At 42.5% G+C, this 18233-nt stretch overlaps 1 protein-coding gene across 2 annotated transcripts in view; it reads left to right on the top strand.

Annotated features, from left to right (window-relative positions):
• VPS50 (VPS50 subunit of EARP/GARPII complex) overlaps positions 1 to 18233 on the top strand; it is a 180195-nt gene that overhangs the window by 64066 nt on the left and 97896 nt on the right. For both annotated transcript variants that reach the window (XM_054020452.1, XM_054020451.1), the window contains exons 14-16: positions 9807 to 9904; positions 11290 to 11384; positions 12367 to 12465. In XM_054020452.1, coding sequence (XP_053876427.1) covers positions 9807 to 9904; positions 11290 to 11384; positions 12367 to 12465 — 292 coding nt within the window. The remainder of the gene's footprint in view (positions 1 to 9806; positions 9905 to 11289; positions 11385 to 12366; positions 12466 to 18233) is intronic.

Below are 18233 nucleotides of genomic sequence, written 5' to 3'. Positions count from 1 at the left end.
ACCACTGCCCTAGTTTATTTAATGGCTATGATGCATTCTGTGCCTAAAGTATAAAGGTCAAGAATGGGGATTCTCAAACTGGGGGTCAGGACCCTCAGGGGGTCACGAGGTTATTACATGCGGGGTCGCGAGCTGTCAGTCTCCACCCCCGACCCTACTTTGTATCCAGCATTTGTAATGGTGTTAGATATATTAAGTGTTTTTAATTTATAAGGGGGGGTCACACTCAGAGGCTAGCTATGTGAAAGAGGTCACCAGTACAAAAGTTTAAGAATCACTGGTCAAGAACATACAGTGTGTAGAGCAGGAGGACACAGCAGAGGGAGCTGTAGGATAGTTTACTGTAGTGTGTACATACAGTATTCCAAATAGTGAAACCCAATAAATGGAAGCTGTTGAATGAGCATTATAACTTCGTGTAGCTGAATCTCATCAGTTTGAGGCATGAACCTAAGGCTGTCTCTAGATTCTTCCCATATTGTGCTTTTTTACTTACAGTAGTGTTTACAAAGTACTGCCAATAGATCAAGTGTCTCTTGCTCATGGAACACAACTCCAAGAATATGAGTGAGAAGCAATGGTTTAGAAGACATTAATTGCATAGCTCTTTCCATTTCAGTAGACTGTAGCTTGTCCAAAGGATTCTTATATGGATAATAGACATAATGTACTTCATCATGGCTCATGTATACTTAGGCTTGTAATTATTTTAATGCCTGTAATGGGCATTACAAATGAATTGTGCTTACATAACTTTAAAATGTAAATGTGAATAATCATTTTTTCTATTTGTGAAGAATTAAAGGTATCTGAATAATCAGTCAGTTTCCTACATGTTTTCACTGTGTAAATTAGTCCATTTTTGAGGTACTGTAGTAAGAGTCAACAAATATTTTTACTCCCGGGCATGTTTGCTTTTTTTTTTTTCTTCTTTTTTTGCACCTTTATACAAACTGGGTCTTTTGAAAGTTTAGTGCTTTTTTTTATTCTTATTGCCTATTTTCCCTTAATACTTTACCTGGGGATCTTGTTGTAAGGTTGTAGTTACTGGGAATAACATTTTTAGAAACACTGTGAACATCTCAGTTATTAGTAAAAACAACGAGGAGTCCTTGTGGCACCTTAGAGACTAATAAATTTACTCCTCGTTTTTGCTGATCCAAACTAACGCGGCTACCACTCTGAAAGCAGTTACAAATGTTTAGCTAATACATTTTTATAGTTGTACAGAGTCATTAATATCAAGGCAGCAGTGATTCTGTTTAGCTCCCTCTCTCCCCCACAAGAACTCTCACTTGCTTCCAAGAGTAACCCCCACTTGCTTTTGTGATTAATATCTGGAATTCTACTGTGATCATATGTAGCTGGAAGTAGAGAAGTCCTTACACAGGTAACCCCATTGACCTCAGTGGAATTGCAAGTAAAAACTACTGTGTGAGTGTAGGTTGCAAGATCAGCTCCTAAAGCAAGAAAATAATTTTTTCAGGTTCACAGTGTTAGTTTGCCTTTTAGAGAAATTTTTTTTAGGACCAGTTTTAAAAAAAATACCCTTAAAAATAAGATTAACTAATGAAGATAGACAGATGGTTAACTCTAGATACAAATACATACATCTTAATATTTTTATGGTATGTTAATATTTTAGTACTTCACATAAAATGGGAAATAAAGCAATCAGATTTCATTTGTTGAATACTGTCATATAACCAAGAAGTGGTAAATTATAATGAAAATTTTCTATTTTATTACAATAGAACTATTATTCCTGAGTGATCACATCCGATAAATTGGCGAAATGTAATATTTGAAATATCATACATGATAAACATTATATATAGTTTGTTAAATCTAAGTCAAAATAAATTTAGTGAATTAAATTTATAACCACTGCAGCCTACGATGGTATTCTGAGACACTGTTGTCATTGCTACTTTTTCTGTAATTTCATTTTTGCTTATAAATTCATGTTAAATCATAAACTTGACAAACTTAGGTATTTTCATCCCAGAAAAGTGAAGCTTGGTCATCGTGTAAAAATATGCTCTTATACTGCTGTGCACTCCAGATTTAATTGGCATGATCATTTTTGTCTGTTATATTTAATAGTCCATACTATTTTTCAAAAACAAACACATTTAAAGTCGACTCACAAATATGCGAGAGGCGGAAATCGGCTTGTGTGCTTTTTTTAGCTGCTTCATGATTCACAAAGATAACCTGAAAGTAATCCTGTGTGATTACTTTTCTAAGGTTTTGTTGGAGGATTCATTAGGTCTTGGATGTTTATTGTTAATTTTCCCAGCATGTAATTGAAAGAGTTGGGACTGTGGAATCTTAACAAAGAAATTTTTTCTTCCTATTGTTTATAGGTCATTTCAGATAAATAGGTGTTAACGAAACCCAGGTTTTAGATGGCATGTTTAGATTGCAGTCCCTCCAGGGCAGAGATTCTCTGTTTGTACAGTGTCCAACACAATTTATTGCTATTATTTGTATCCTGGTAGTACATAAAGGTCTCAGTCAGGGATCAGGGCCCCCTTTGTGCTAGGCGTTGTACAAATGTATAAAGTCCCAATCCTGGATTGGCTTTTCAGCATGATCATCAGATAAATACTTACATTATAAAATAATTTTAAAATGACACAAAACTCTTTGACACAAAACAATCAGAATTTTTTTGCACGGTATATGATGCTGGCTATATAAGACAGAGATTGCAATGCCAAATACCTAATAAACATTTGGTGAACTACTATAACGTTGCTTTCAAATTTACCTGCACAGTTAGGCGCTGAATTAGATGTTGACTACAAATAGTTTTGTTCCTTCTGAGGTAATTTCTTAAAACTTCCACAGTCCCAAAAGCAATCAAGAAAGGAAGGCTCCAATCCTGAAAAGGTTTGCGCATCTGTTTCACGTTATTTACTGTTATGGGAAGTTAATCACAGGAATAAGCCTTTTCAGGATCTGGACCTATGCATCACATCTGTAAAGAGAAAAGAAATAAAATTACAGGAGAGGAAAGAGTTGAAAAGACAACTTCCAAAATTCATTCTCAAACTTTGGTTATTAGAAAAAAGCTTTTGTTATCCAGCAAAGGTGGAGGAAGTTTCAGAGAATGAATCTAGATGAAAATGGTTTGAGGCATGCCTGTCTAGCAAGGAGGCAACAAAAAAACCCTTTTTATTCCCATGACTGAAGTGAAACTTTACTGAGTTACTAAGTTTACCAAGTAGAAATTTTTTGTGGGAAACTGGAGACCTTGTATACCTAAATCGGATATCTAGAAGAATAGATCTCCAGGTGCCTGTGATTTTTACCTTCACCTGAAATCATGCACAATTACATAGTTTGCCATCTATTCCAAATTCCATAAAACAAAATGCCTTTGTATTCCTTTTAGAAGTTTTTTATTTAACACTTAGCACAAAAGGAGGTGATTTCAAATTCATATAGCTGCATGTGGGAAATAGCTCCCCATAATATTGGGTAAAAGACCAAAACCCATCCAGCCTGATGGGGCTCAAAACAAGAGCCTCAGAAACTTGTTAATAAAAGTGTATAGCTATGGCTCTCTCTGTGTACTAGACATCTGTTCGGTATCAATCCACCACCCATCCATTCCCGTCATGTTTGGCAACAGAGATGACCAACATTTTAGTCTAAGGCAGGCATTGTTGGCCTAGTGTTGTAAGTAGGTCAAAGACAAATTGACCTGTAAATAGGCTTGATTTGTCTCTGCAGAATTATGCCACAGCAGAGTAGGTAACAATAACTTCTAAAGAACATGTAGTGACTGCAGTATTTATTTACATTACTCTGATGATCCAGAGAAAAAGATGCATCTGTTTGGTGTGTAGCTAGCCGGGTGGTTCATTCTTCATGTTTATACCTTGGCTGAATTTTGTATGATAAATCACTTAGCTCGAGCAGGTACATTTGTCACTCAGAATTGCTGCCTTCACGAGAACAATATGAATTTTTTGGACATGAGTATTAAACTTTAGTTTAGATATCTACAGAGAGTAAGGAGATTGCTTTATCAGGACATTTCATAGGCGATTTCTTTTTCTTAAGAGAAAATGGCAGAATGGTTATTGGCAAATGAGTAAAATAATGTATTTTGGCGTAAATGTCTTTCATATTTTAATACAAATAACTAGGGTCCGTATCCTGAGTGCCATTAATTTAAGCAGCAAATTCGAATGTTGTAGTTGCTATTCCTGAACTGAATATGTAAATGCGACCAAATTCTACATTTTATTTTTATTCTTTTTTACCAGGAGAGAACAGTTAACTTAATTGCTTAAGGAATTAAAGCTCTCAGGGTTTCAGGTCTCCAGTGTATATGTTACTGCATTGTTGTTGCTGTATTCCTGTTCTATTAGCCTCCTAAGTAGAGTAGTATAGGGCTTAAGCTTCATTGGGTTCAAGGTTCTCAGTGAAGTTAGTTTGACTCTTCTCTATCCAAGCCACTAGCCCACATGCAAAACTCCCTGAATGTCAGCAGTCAAAATGGTGATAGAGCACTATATCCATTACCCCAAATAACTTCCCATTTAAGGGAAAGTTAAGTAGCATGGTGTCCCTTTTGAGAGCCACATTACTCACTTTTGTTCATTTGGCCAAGATGTTGACTGTGTCATAAATGGGCTTGGAATGATATTTCAGTTGACAATTGTGACATGTCTTTACGTGTATTTGTATTGCAAATTTTGGTTTTTGCTCTGCAAGAGTCAGATTTGTATTCTTCCTTATTGTTTACTTTAATAAAAGTGGTCAGTGATGTGTAAGACAGACTTTTTTCCCCTTAAGAACTTTGCATCGCAAAGGACCAATACAGAAAAGAACAGATGCATTGGGAGGGGTCAGGGAGGACCTGCGTAGCATTGGAACAGTGAAGCGGATCACTGACCTGGGTTATAGTCTCTCAGTCATGCTCAGAAATACTAAGAACAGCCATACTGGGTTAGACAAATGGTCCATCTAGCTCAGTATCTTGTCTTCCGACAGTGGTCAATGCCAGGTGCTTCAGAAGGAATTAACAGAAGAGGTAATCATCAAGTGATCCATCCCCTGTTGGCCATTCCCAGCTTCTAGCCAACAAAGACTAGGGACACTTCAGAGCATGGTTTTGCATCCCTGCCCATCCTGTCTAACAGCTGTTGATGGACTTATCCTCCATGAACTTATCTAGTTCTTCTTTGAACCCTATTATAGTCTTGGTCTTCACAACATCCTTTGGCAGAGTTCTACCGGTTGAGTGTGCGTTGTGTGAAGAAATACTTCCTTTTGTTTGTTTTAAGCCTGCTGCATATTAATTTTATTTGGTAACCCCTAGTTCTTGTGTTATGAGAAGGAATAAATAACATTCCTTATTCACTTTCTCCACAGCCGTCATGATTTTATAGACCTCTGTCATATCCCACTTTATTCGTCTCTTTTCCAAGCTGAAAAGTCTCAGTCCTAGTAATCTCTCCTCATATGGAAAGTTGTTCCATACACCTAATCATTTTTGCTGCCCTTTTCTGTACTTTTTCCAATTCCAATATATTGTTTTAGAGATGGAGCGACCAGATCTGCATGCAGTATTCAAGATGTGGGTGTACCACGGATTTAATAGAGGCAATATAATATTTTGTTTTCTTATCTATCCCTCTCTTAGCTTTTTTGATTGCTGCTGCACATGAGTGGATATTTTCAGAGAACTATCCACTATGACTACAAGATCTTTCTTGAGCGGTAACAGCTAATTTAGACCCTATCATTTTATATATATAGTTGGGATTATGTTTTCCAGTGTGCATTACTTTGCAGTTATCAGCATTGAATTTCATCTGCCATTTTGTTGCTGAGTCACCCAGTTTTGTGAGATACCTATGTAACTCTTCGCAGTCTGCTTGGGACTTAACTATCTTGAGTTGTTTTGTATAATCTGCAAATTTTGCCACCTCACCCTTTTTCCAGATCATTTATGAATATGTTGAACAGGACTGCTCCCAGTATAGACCCCTGGGGGATACCACTATTTTCCTCTCTATTTTGAAAACTGACCATTTATTCCTACCCTTTGTTTCCTTTCTTTTAACCAGTTACCAATCCATGAGAGAACTTTCCCTCTTATCCCATGACAGCTTATTTTGCTTAAGAGCCTTTGGTGAGGAGGGACCCTGTCAAAGGCCTTCTGAAAGTCCAACTACAATATATCCACTGGATCACCCTTGTCCACGTGCTTGTTGACCCCCCTCAAGAAATTCTAGTAGATTGTTGAGGCACGATTTCCCTTTACTAAAACCATGTTGAATCTTCACCAACATTTCGTGTTCATCTATGTGTCTGATAATTCTGTTCTTTAGTATAGTTTCAACCAATTTGCCTGGTACTGAAATTAGGCTTATTGGCCTGTAATTGCCGGAATTGCCTCTGGAGTCTTTTTATTAATTTATTTAAAAATTGGCATCGCATTAGCTATCCTCCAGTAATTTGGTACAGAAGCTGATTTCAATGAGTTACATACCACTGTTAGTAGTTCTGCAATTTGACATTTGGATTCCTTCAGAACTCTTGGGTGAATACCATCTGGTCCTGGTGATATTACGGTTTAATTTATCAATTTGTTCCAAAACTGCCTCTAAGGATACTTCTATCTGGGACAGTTTCTCAGATTCATCACCTAAAAAGAACGACTCCGGTTTGAGAATCTCCCTCACATCCTCAGCTGTGAAAACTGATGCAAAGAATTTATTTAGTTTCTCTGTAATGGCTTTATCTTCTTTGAGTGCATCTCGATAGTCCAGTGACCCCACTGATTGATTAGCAGGCTTCCTTCTTCTGATGTACTTAAAAATGTTTTGCTGTTAATTTTTGAGGCTTTGGCTAACTGTTCTTCAAATTCTTTTTTGGCCTTCCTAATTATATTTTTACACACTTCACTTGCCAGAACTTATGCTCCTTTCTATTTTCCTCAATAGGATTTTACTTCCACTTTTTAAAGGATGTCGTAAACTGCTTCTTTTACTTTGTTGTTCAGCCACAGTGGCACTGTTTTGGTCTTCTTACTATGTGTTTTAATTTGTGGTATACATTTAAATTGAGCCTCTGTTATGGTGTCTTTAAAAAGTTTTTTGATGCAGCTTGTAGGGATTTCACTTTTGGCACTGTATCTTTTTTAATTTTTGTTTAACTTCCTCATTTTTGTGTAGTTCCCTTTTCTGAAATTAAATTCTATTGTGGTGGTCTGCTTTGGTGTCGTCTTCTCTTCTCCCCTTTCCCCCCCCCTCCCCCCCCCCCCCCCGACAGGGATGTTAAATTTTATTATATTATGGTCACCAAGTGGTTCAGCTATGTTCACCTCTTGGGAAGACCAGATCCTGTCCACTTAGGACTGAATCAAGAATTGCCTCTCCTCTTGTGGGTTCCAGGATTAGCTGCAGTCCAATAAGTGTCAAGAAACTGTATCTTTGCATCGAGTCCTGAGGTAACGTACCTAGTTAATATGGGGATAGTTGAAATCCCCCATTATTTATTGAGTTTTTGATTTTTATAGCCTCTCTAATCTTGCTGAGAATTTCATAGTCACTATCACCATCCTGGTTCAGGTGGTCGGTAGTATATCCCTACTGCTATATTCTTCTTCTTCTTCAAGCATGGGATTACTATCCATAGAGATTCCATGGTCTAGTTTGGTTCATTTAACATCTTTTACTTCATTTGACTCTACACTTTTTTTCACATATAGTGCCACTTCCTCACCAGTACAACCTAGTCTGTCCTTCCGATATATTTTGTACCCTGGTATTACAGTGTCCCATTGATTATCCACATTCCACCAAGTTTCTGTGATGCCTGTTAGATCAATATACTCATTCCCCAAAAAAGTATTGGGGACACTGTCAGAGACTTGGCCAAAAAACTTAAGAATACAATCCATGCCTTTCCTGGTTAGTGAAAGAGTCACCAACAACTGGTGTCTCTGCTGTCCAAAATAAACTCACCTAATTCAGTGAGTTTATTTTCCCTTCCTTGTTCTAATGTGCAATAGTACTGCCAGCCAGTACTGAAGAAACCCATGCCTATCAGTTGTGGCTAATTATTGCCCAGTATCAGACCTCCCATTCCTTAGCGAGTTCATAGATTAGTTTCAAGCTCATCTATATAAATACAAAAAATATCTTAGACTTGACAAATTCTGGATTCAGGCCAGGACTTGGAATAGAAACATCATTAATAGTGCTCACGGATGATCTCTTGATGGAGAGAAGACATTGGTTCTCCTTCTCCTGAACCCTTCTGCAATATGCAACGCAGCTGATCAAGAGAAACTGCTTTTTTGTCTGAGGGTGGTGGCACGGGTCCAACAGAAGGCACTAAATAGGTATGAGTCTTTACTGGATTGATGTATCCAAAATATAGTGATGGGAATCTGTACAACTCCATCAGACACCCCCTTTTCCTTCCTTTGCTGTGTCTCATATATAACTTGAAGCACTAATAAGATGATATTAAGTAGGTCATCTGTATATTGCTGGAACTTACCTTTCACAAGAGATAACACTGTCAAAAAACTGGCCCAGTGCTTAGATGAGATCAGCTTATGTATTAAGAGCAATTGGTTGACTTGAATCTGAGCAACATGGAGGTGGTAGCTGGTTGGGAGAGGAAAGCATTCTGTGGAGTGCGCAGCCATAGTGTAGTCTCCATTTGTGTAAGATGCGCAATCACAACTATACAGTTTTGGTCTGAAGTCAGGAGTGCTCCTGAATTCCTTGTTGGTGCTAATATATATAATATGAGTAGCATTTTCAAGTGATGTGATCTATCCTCACTGGCTGGCCAGTAAACTGTGTTCCCTCCTGGCAGATTAGACCTAGCCTCAGAGATACTTCTCCTGCCCTTCCCACCCCCCCACTTCTGGCTGGACTACAGCAGTGATATCTACCTGCTCATGAAACAGTCAACTTTCAGCAAAGTCCAAGTAGTATGAAATACATCAGCCCAGCTCCTGAGGAAAACAGGCTAGCTTGAATACATCAGACCTGTCCTATTGGCTCTCCATAGATACCATATCCAATTCAAGGCCTTAGACCTTATCTTCAAGTCACTCAATGGCTTGGGCCCATGATACCCAAAAGATTGTCTTAAAGTTCCCGGAGAAGGATTGTGGTAATATGAGTCTGATAATGAGTGCTGTACAAGAATCTGAATTGAATAGATGGGATTTGAATGAGAAAATGTCTGGGTCTTGATGCATTGGGATTACAAGATTGTTTCATGTGTAGATGTACTGTGGAAGAATGCATGGAGAGAAGAATAGGAGAAAGTTGACATTGCTCAGTGGAGCAAAGATTGCACAGTCTTTCTCCAGACATTAAGCCAGTGTATACTGCTGGACACACGTTGGAAACCTTATTTCTACAATTTTTCAACTAATGGTTGTTCTTTATAAAGCTAGACTACATTAGGGAATATTTCCAAGTAGAGAGTGGCTGATATTTAGATTAGACAATCTATATCCCCCCTCCATTTGAAACATGAATGTCAGTTACCTTTTTAATCTTAGTTGGTTTTATGGAATGGGATATTGTGTTTTCTTAGCTAGACATAACTGTCTGTCTGATTTTTTTTTTTTTTTTTTTTTTTAAAGATGTTATTCCCTTTAAAAGTTCAGACTTTTCAACCACAGAGAAACAAAGTTAGCCATTATCTATTCTCAACCCTGTAGGCCAACTTAGAGGCAGTAGATTCATTAAGGCTAAAAGTTAGGTTTCAAGATAGTATGGGCATTTCCAATAATCTTCCAATTTCAGTTTCAGATGGCAACAATGTGATTGGAGCTGAGGAGACTAATTTTGACCGTAGCTATGTACAAAAGAAATTAGAACATGGACTTTCACGAATATGGCAGGTTTGTTTGTACATACTCTTTTCCAAATACAAAGTATAAATTTTATGGTGATCTTTGTTAGAAATCAAACTACTGTAGATAAGTAGAAATTAAAATTTAAGAAATTATAGGGTGAAAAGGATGGCTCGGTCTCCGGACACAGCCAGTTCTTGGGTTAGAATGCCAACAGGAGCACCAATAGTGGTGCTAATTTTTGTGGTAGGGAGACTATTATGTAATAGCCAAGACCACCTCATTTCTTGTCTGCAGCCTCACATCCATAGCTCTAGCCAGATGAAAAGAAGAAAATGCACACACATGAGCAACTCACAAAACATAAATGAGTGTTGGTAGTTTGTTTTAAAGTAACAGACAGAACAGTCAAAGTGGACTAAAAGACCACATTAGGTATCAACAGAATAAGTTCAAGTATTTCAGCAAATACTGCCAAGTCTCATGAGGGTTTAAATCAGGGGATTATGTTTTCTACCGGCTGTGCTGAAGTCCAGTGGTATGAATTCAGGATAATATATATGTTTTAACTCTGAAGTTTTGCATTTAATTTAAACCAAGACTTTTGACATTTAAGCACATACTCTGTGTGTATAAGTAGCTATATACATTTTGGAAGCTTGTATTTGAACAGATGAAATAGAACTTTTTCATGAGTCCCATCATTACATTGAAGACACGTATCATAAAATGGTATGACTTGTGTTAAGAGTAATAATCTTTAGAGCATCAGTAACAAGGTGAGGGATTCTTTTTTTAAGGTACTTAAAGCTGTTCATATACAGCGGAGTATAGTACATTTGCAGCTCTTCCATTCCTGGTATCAGCTGGAAGAGGAACTACTGAAATACCGGGCTGTGTCATTCTGTCAGTAAGGTTTAGGGAAAACTGGAAATCTTGTGAGCCTGCCTGTTTTCATGATAGTTCTAACTTGATTACTAGCCCAAAGGTTTTTAATAAACACCCAAAATTTTGTATGCCAAAGCTCTGAACCTTGTGAGATTTGCGTAGAGTGGCAATAATCCAAAGCATTCTTTAAACCATTATCAACAACAGTCTTGGCATCTCATGTTGTTTTGGATTGATACTACATTACTGAAAGTTGCAAGAAACTATTTTTGACTAGTGAACTAATGATGTGATGTGAAAGCCAAAGAAAGATCACATATGCTAATGAAAATGTCAGTTCAACAAACCTTGTTTCTCTAGAAGACTGCCCTAAACTGCTGTTCAGAGTGGTCAGACATCTAAACAAATCAACAAAACATGCTAGTGAACTCACTGCCATTCATTTTGAACTCCAGAGTAATCACTGCTACTATATAAAAACTCACAATATGCACATAAATTTAGTAAGGATTCAATACTAATTTTGAAATGTTTGTGTTTTATAGGATGTGCAGCTGAAAGTGAAAACGTATCTGCTGGGAACAGACATGTCTAACTTCAAATATGATGACTTTATCTTTGTACTAGATATCATTAGCAGGTATATTGATGGGGCAAATAAGGCCATTTGCTCCATCTGCATGACAGGCCTGAATTAGCATAAGATAACATGATAAATTAGCATAATAGGGACTACATCGTGGCCCCAATTTCCATCCACTTCACACTGTTCTGGTGATGCAAAGAGTAGTTAATAGGGCACCAAAGGACTCCCTGCATGCAAGGTAATTCATGACTAGTGTCAAGTTGTTCTAAGCCAGCTGCTCTTCCGGGCCACCCTGCAGACATAGTGGGTGTGATGGAAAGGGAGCTGTAGTACTCTGATGATCCTTGGCCAAAAAAGTCCTTGAGAGCCATTTCAGTACCTGGCCAACTTTGAGATTTGGTGGTGTGTGTAAAAAATGGCTGATTCATCTTTCTGTCCCCATGCCCCCTTAGGTTCTGTGTGAGTGCTGCTGGGCTAGGCCTACGAATCTGCCTGGCTGTTCATAGCAATTTTCTGTAGCCCTAACATTACAGTTGTGGTACCTCTAAAAGCCTACGTAGTGGCTCCCCAAACCTGGAGCCAAAAGTGTGAGAAGCTGGGCATAGCTCCCTTTTATTCCTGCTTCTGTATTTGGGATTGTGGTGCTGGTGGTCAGGGTGTGCTGCCCCTTTTTTGGACAGTGAGAATGGTGTGGAGAGATGGGTTCAGGTCACGGGCTATAGAGCTTGCATTGGACCATAGGATCCCAAGCAGACACTTGGATTGCTTGTGGCTGTCTGGCCCTGAGTGTTTATAAAATGCCATAATATGCAATAGAAGAAATTAGACCGTATATAGGCCTGGTATTGCGTGGTGGTGATCTTCGTTTGTTAGATGTTCAAATACTATGGTGATGGATGAGCATGGTTTGTGTGCTTATAGGTGAGATACGGAATTCCAGCTGAAACAATAGCATTCAAGTAATAGTTGTTTCCTTCAGTATTGTTAAAACTAATTGAATGGATAACAACTTCTAAAATGTCTTTTGTTACAATAGGTTGATGCAAGTTGGGGAAGAATTTTGTGGCAGTAAGTCAGAAGTCTTGCAAGAATCCATTAGAAAACAAAGTGTTAACTATTTCAAGAATTATCACAGGTAAGGCTACTAAATGTGCGGTGGATTGGTCAGATTACTTTTATTTGCCTTTTTTTCCATTTTAAACTGGGTTTCCAGAGGCAATGAGTGGCCTGGTTGCACTGAGGTGGACAGCTTGGGCATGTTACTGTCTAATGTGGGGGGTGAGGGGCCTGAACACTCAGCTACTGCTGCAGGTATAATCTCTCACTCATGCTAAAGTCACTGAGGAGACTTCTGCAATGAGCAGGTTGGGGAAAGGTAGGGAACCTGTGGTGCGTAGACTTTCTCAGTAGCCCCTCAGGCTTCCTCTAAAAGCTACTTCTTAAAACTTCTCCTTTTAACTCTTTCTCTAGTGGAGCTGCAGGCCCTTTATTCTAGGGTTACCATTCGTCCGGATTTACCCGGACATGTCCTTTTTGTTCTAAAAATAGCGTCCGGGGGGAATTTGTAAAACACTCAAAATGTCCGGGATTCCCCCCCTTCCCCGGCAGAGCAGAGCAAGCAGCTGGGAGGGCTGCAGGAAAGTCCCGGGCTGGACTCTGGAGCAGCTGGAGAGGAGCCGGATCCGCCCTGCATTCTGAGCCGGCAGCTCTCCCCTGCAGCCCGGTCCAGCAGCACTGTGCAGGGCCAGGGACCGGGTTTTGTTGTGCTGGGGAGCGCAGCCATGTGTCCGGCTCGGCTCGCACAGAGCCCAACACCCTGTTCTGAGCAGCAGGGTAAGGGGGCCAGGGAGGTTCTGGAGGGGGCAGTCAAGAAACGGGGGGGGGGGGGGGGGGGCTTTTTGGGGGGAGTGGAGAAAGTTTTGGGCAGTCAGGGTACAGGTAGGGGGTAGGGTCCTGGGGGGCAGTTGGGGGGGGGTCTTAGGAGGGGGCAGTTAGGGGACAAGGAACAGGGAGTCTTAGGTAGGGGGTGGGGTTCTGGAGGGCAGTTAGGAGCAGGGGTCCCAGGAGGGGGCAGTCAGGGGACAAGGAGCGGGGGGTGGGGAGCTGGGAGTTCTGGGGGGGGGGCTGTCAGGGGGCAGGAGTGGGGAGAGGGATCGGAGCAGTCAGGGGACAGGGAGCAGAGGGGTTTAGATGGGTTGGGAGTTCTGGGGGGCGGCTGTCAGGGGGTGGGGAGTGGTTGGATGGGGCGTGGGAGTCCCAGGGGTCTGTCTGGGGGTGGGGGTGTGGATAAGGGTTGGGGCAGTCAGGGGACAAGAGGCAGGGAGGCTTAGATAGGGAGTGGAGTCCTGGGGGGCAGTTAGGGGCAGGGGTCCCAGGAGGGGGCAGTCAGGGGACAAGGAACGGGGGGAGGGTTGGGGGTTCTGGGGGGGCGGGAAGTGGGAGGGGCAGGGGCGGGGCTCCTCCCGTCCTCTTTTTTGCTTGCTGAAATATGGTAACCCTAATGAATATGAATTGTATCAAAACAGCAAACATATAAAACAATTGCCCACTAGAACAATAGAAATCACCAGCCAGGATCAGGTCCATCTAGTCCAATATCTTGGGTCTGACAGTGCTCAGAACCAGATGCTTCAGAGAATGGGGCAAAAACTTTGCCTTAGGAAGATGTGGGATAATTGTCCCCACAGCAGGTCTCATTCTAATATCCCAACAGTTAGAGACTGACTTAACCCATGAAGCACAAGGATTAATAGCTCTTCCAAGATGTATATTAGCATTAACTCTTCTAACTCTGGAGAGTCTTGTTACAGAATCACAGAACTGTAGGGATGGAAGGGACCTTGAGAGGTCATCTAATCCAATCCCCTGCGTTGAAGCAGGACCAAGTAAACCTAGAGCATCCCTGATAGGTGTTTGTCTCCAGGGTCTAATTATCCTTATGGTGAGAGAGTTTTTCCTAATCTCTGACCTAAATCTCCCTCACGGCAGATTAAGCCAAATGTCTAGTTCCTTTTTAGCCTTAGGAGATGGACAACCTGCATCATTTGCAACTCAAATTGCTGTAAATATGAGATTATAATTTCTACTAAAGAAGAATGTTGGGCCCAAAATTATTACGATCCTTTAAAACCCACTGGAAACGTTTCCATGTATGGTTTATAAATATTCTACTGCAAACCTTTGTGTAGAGAATAGGCATCTGGCCAGGCCCCTTGTCTGCAGCCCGAACACTGCAGCTTTGCACTGAGGAAGGAGGCAGAAAATGACTATCCACCTCTGTCCAGGTTCCTCAGTAACAAGAGTGTGCAGCCCATGTTCAAACCAATGGTGCAAACACTATGCCCTCAAACTGCAAGGATCTGTCTGCAAAGTGGGCACCAGTTCTGCTTTTCACCAGGAGAAAATAATCAGAGACTGGCTGGCCTGACAAGGCACCAAGGGGTTAAAGTAAAAGTCATGTGACACCCTGTTTACCTGGCGGAAACGTCTAAACGTTAATGATTAATAGGCAGGGGGGTGGCGGGGAAAGTGCCCTGGGAGCTATTTGTGTGGGTGTTGTGCTGGGGAGATAATAAATCATAATTAGGCAGGGAGGACTGATAGATTAGACGGGGGAGATTCAGAACCATGCAAGGCTAAGCACCCAAATGAGCTTGGAAAGGGGACAGTGGCGGGTGCAAGGAGAAGCAGGCAGCTGCATTCACGCCTCCCCCACTTCCAACCTGCACACACAGGCTCGATTCACCTCTCATTTCCACACAGAATCCACCAGAGTCTCTCTGGATTAGGGGTACCGTACGTCCGGTTTTTCCTGGACATGTCCAGCTTTTTGGTAATCAAACCCCTGTCCGGGGGGAATTTCCAAAAAGCCGAACATGTCTGGGAAAAATACTCCCTGGCTTACCTTAGAGCGGGCGCCAGGGGCTGCTGTGCTCCCCGACTCCTGGGCTCTGTAATCGCCGAGCTGCTCGAGCGCTACTGGCTTCGGGCGACCCCCATGCCTCTGGACTCTGCGCCCCCGGCCGGGCACTTCCCTCCCAGGCTCCAGGGGCGCAGGGTCGAGAGGCATGGGGGCTGCCCGAAGCCGGTAGCGCTCGGGCAGCTCGGCGCTTACAGAGCCCAGGACTTCAGGGAGCACAGCAGCCGCCGGAGCCCGGAACGGGAAGTGCCCGGCCGGGGATGCAGGGTCCGGAGGCAAGGGGGCTGCCCAAAGCCGGAGCGCTACCGGCTTCACGGTTTGCCGGGCAGCCTCCAGACCCTGCGCAACGGCTGGGCACTTCCCCTCCTGGGCTCCAGCTGCGCTGGGTAAGCGCCGGCCAGGGGCACAGGGTCTGGGGGCTGCCCGGCAAACCGTGAAGCCAGTAGCGCTTGGGCAGCCCATTTCTCATGGCTGGGAGGGAGGAGGGGGAATGCAGGGCGCTCAGGGGAGGGAGCGGAGTTAGGGCGGAGACTTTGGGGAAGGGGCGGGGAAGGGGCGGGGTTGGGGCGGGGCGGGGTGGGAAAGGGGCGGGGCCAGGGCCCTGTGGCATGTCCTCTTTTTTTATTTTTTAAATATGGTAACCCTACTTTATTCCTGATCTCCCAGGCAAAAGTATTTATTTTATTTATTTTTTTTGTGTTTCTATACCATTCCATAAAAAGAGAGCCCATCCACCCATGTCATAGAATCATAGAATCATAGAATATCAGAGTTGGAAGGGACCTCAAGAGGTCATCTAGTCCAACCCCCTGCTCAAAGCAGGACCAATTCCCAGCTAAATCATCCCAGCCAGGGCTTTGTCAAGCCGGGCCTTAAAAACCTCCAAGGAAGGAGACTCCACCACCTCCCTAGGTAACGCATTCCAGTGTTTCACCACCCTCCTAGTGAAATAGTTTTTCCTGATATCCAACCTGGACCTCCCCCACTGCAACTTGAGACCATTGCTCCTTGTTCTGTCATCTGCCACCACTGAGAACAGCCGAGCTCCATCCTCTTTGGAACCCCCCTTCAGGTAGTTGAAGGCTGCTATCAAATCCCCCCTCATTCTTCTCTTCTGGAGACTAAACAATCCCAGTTCTCTCAGCCTCTCCTCATAAGTCATGTGCTCCAGACCCCTAATCATTTTTGTTGCCCTCCGCTGGACTCTTTCCAATTTTTCCACATCCTTCTTGTAGTGTGGGGACCAAAACTGGACACAGTATTCCAGATGAGGCCTCACCAATGTCGAATAAAGGGGAACGATCACGTTCCTCGATCTGCTGGCAATGCCCCTACTTATACAGCCCAAAATGCCGTTAGCCTTCTTGGCAACAAGAGCACACTGTTGACTCATATCCAGCTTCTCGTCCACTGTGACCCCTAGGTCCTTTTCAGCAGAACTGCTACCTAGCCATTCGGTCCCTAGTCTGTAGCAGTGCATGGGATTCTTCCGTCCTAAGTGCAGGACTCTGCACTTGTCCTTGTTGAACCTCATCAGGTTTTTTTCTGCCCAATCCTCTAATTTGTCTAGGTCCCTCTGTATCCGATCCCTACCCTCTAGTGTATCTACCACGCCTCCTAGTTTAGTGTCATCTGCAAACTTGCTGAGAGTGCAGTCCACACCATCCTCCAGATCATTAATAAAGATATTAAACAAAACCGGCCCCAGGACCGACCCTTGGGGCACTCCACTTGAAACCGGCTGCCAACTAGACATGGAGCCATTGATCACTACCCGTTGAGCCCGATGATCTAGCCAGCTTTCTATCCACCTTACAGTCCATTCATCCAGCCCATACTTCTTTAACTTGGTGGCAAGAATACTGTGGGAGACAGTATCAAAAGCTTTGCTAAAGTCAAGAAATAACACATCCACTGCTTTCCCCTCATCCACAGAGCCAGTTATCTCATCATAGAAGGCAATTAGGTTAGTCAGGCACGACTTCCCCTTCGTGAATCCATGCTGACTGTTCCTGATCACTTTCCTCTCCTCTAAATGTTTCATAATTGATTCCTTGAGGACCTGCTCCATGATTTTTCCAGGGACTGAGGTGAGGCTGACTGGCCTGTAGTTCCCCGGATCCTCCTTCTTCCCTTTTTTAAAGATGGGCACTACATTAGCCTTTTTCCAGTCATCTGGGACCTCCCCCGATCGCCATGAGTTTTCAAAAATAATGGCTAATGGCTCTGCAATCTCACCCGCCAACTCCTTTAGCACCCTCGGATGCAGCGCATCCGGCCCCATGGACTTGTGCACGTCCAGTTTTTCTAAATAGTCCCGAACCACTTCTTTCTCCACAGAGGGTTGGTCACCTTCTCCCCATGCTGTACTGCCCAGTGCAGCAATCTGGGAGCTGACCTTGTGCGTGAAGACAGAGGCAAAAAAATCATTGAGTACATTAGCTTTTTCCACATCCTCGGTCACTAGGTTGCCTCCTTCATTCAGTAAGGGGCCCACACTTTCCTTGATTTTCTTCTTGTTGCTAACATACCTGAAGAAACCCTTCTTGTTACTCTTAACATCTCTTGCTAACTGCAACTCCAAGTGTGATTTGGCCTTCCTGATTTCACTCCTGCACGCCTGAGCAATATTTTTATACTCCTCCCTGGTCATTTGTCCAATCTTCCACTCCTTATAAGCCTCTTTTTTGCGTTTAAGATCAGCAAGGATTTCACTGTTTAGCCAAGCTGGTCGCCTGCCATATTTACTATTCTTTCTACACATCGGGATGGTTTGTTCCTGCAACCTCAATAAGGATTCTTTAAAATACAGCCAGCTCTCCTGGACCCCTTTGCCCTTCATGTTATTCTCCCAGGGGATCCTGCCCATCTGTTCCCTGAGGGAGTCAAAGTCTGCTTTTCTGAAGTCCAGGGTCCGTATTCTGCTGCTCTCCTTTCTTCCTTGTGTCAGGATCCTGAACTCGACCATCTCATGGTCACTGCCT

The sequence above is a fragment of the Malaclemys terrapin genome, chromosome 2, assembly GCF_027887155.1.
Source record: "Malaclemys terrapin pileata isolate rMalTer1 chromosome 2, rMalTer1.hap1, whole genome shotgun sequence".
Taxonomy (NCBI): domain Eukaryota; kingdom Metazoa; phylum Chordata; order Testudines; family Emydidae; genus Malaclemys; species Malaclemys terrapin.
Note: the sequence above shows the minus strand (reverse complement) of the source record. Positions and strands in the feature narration are given on the sequence as shown.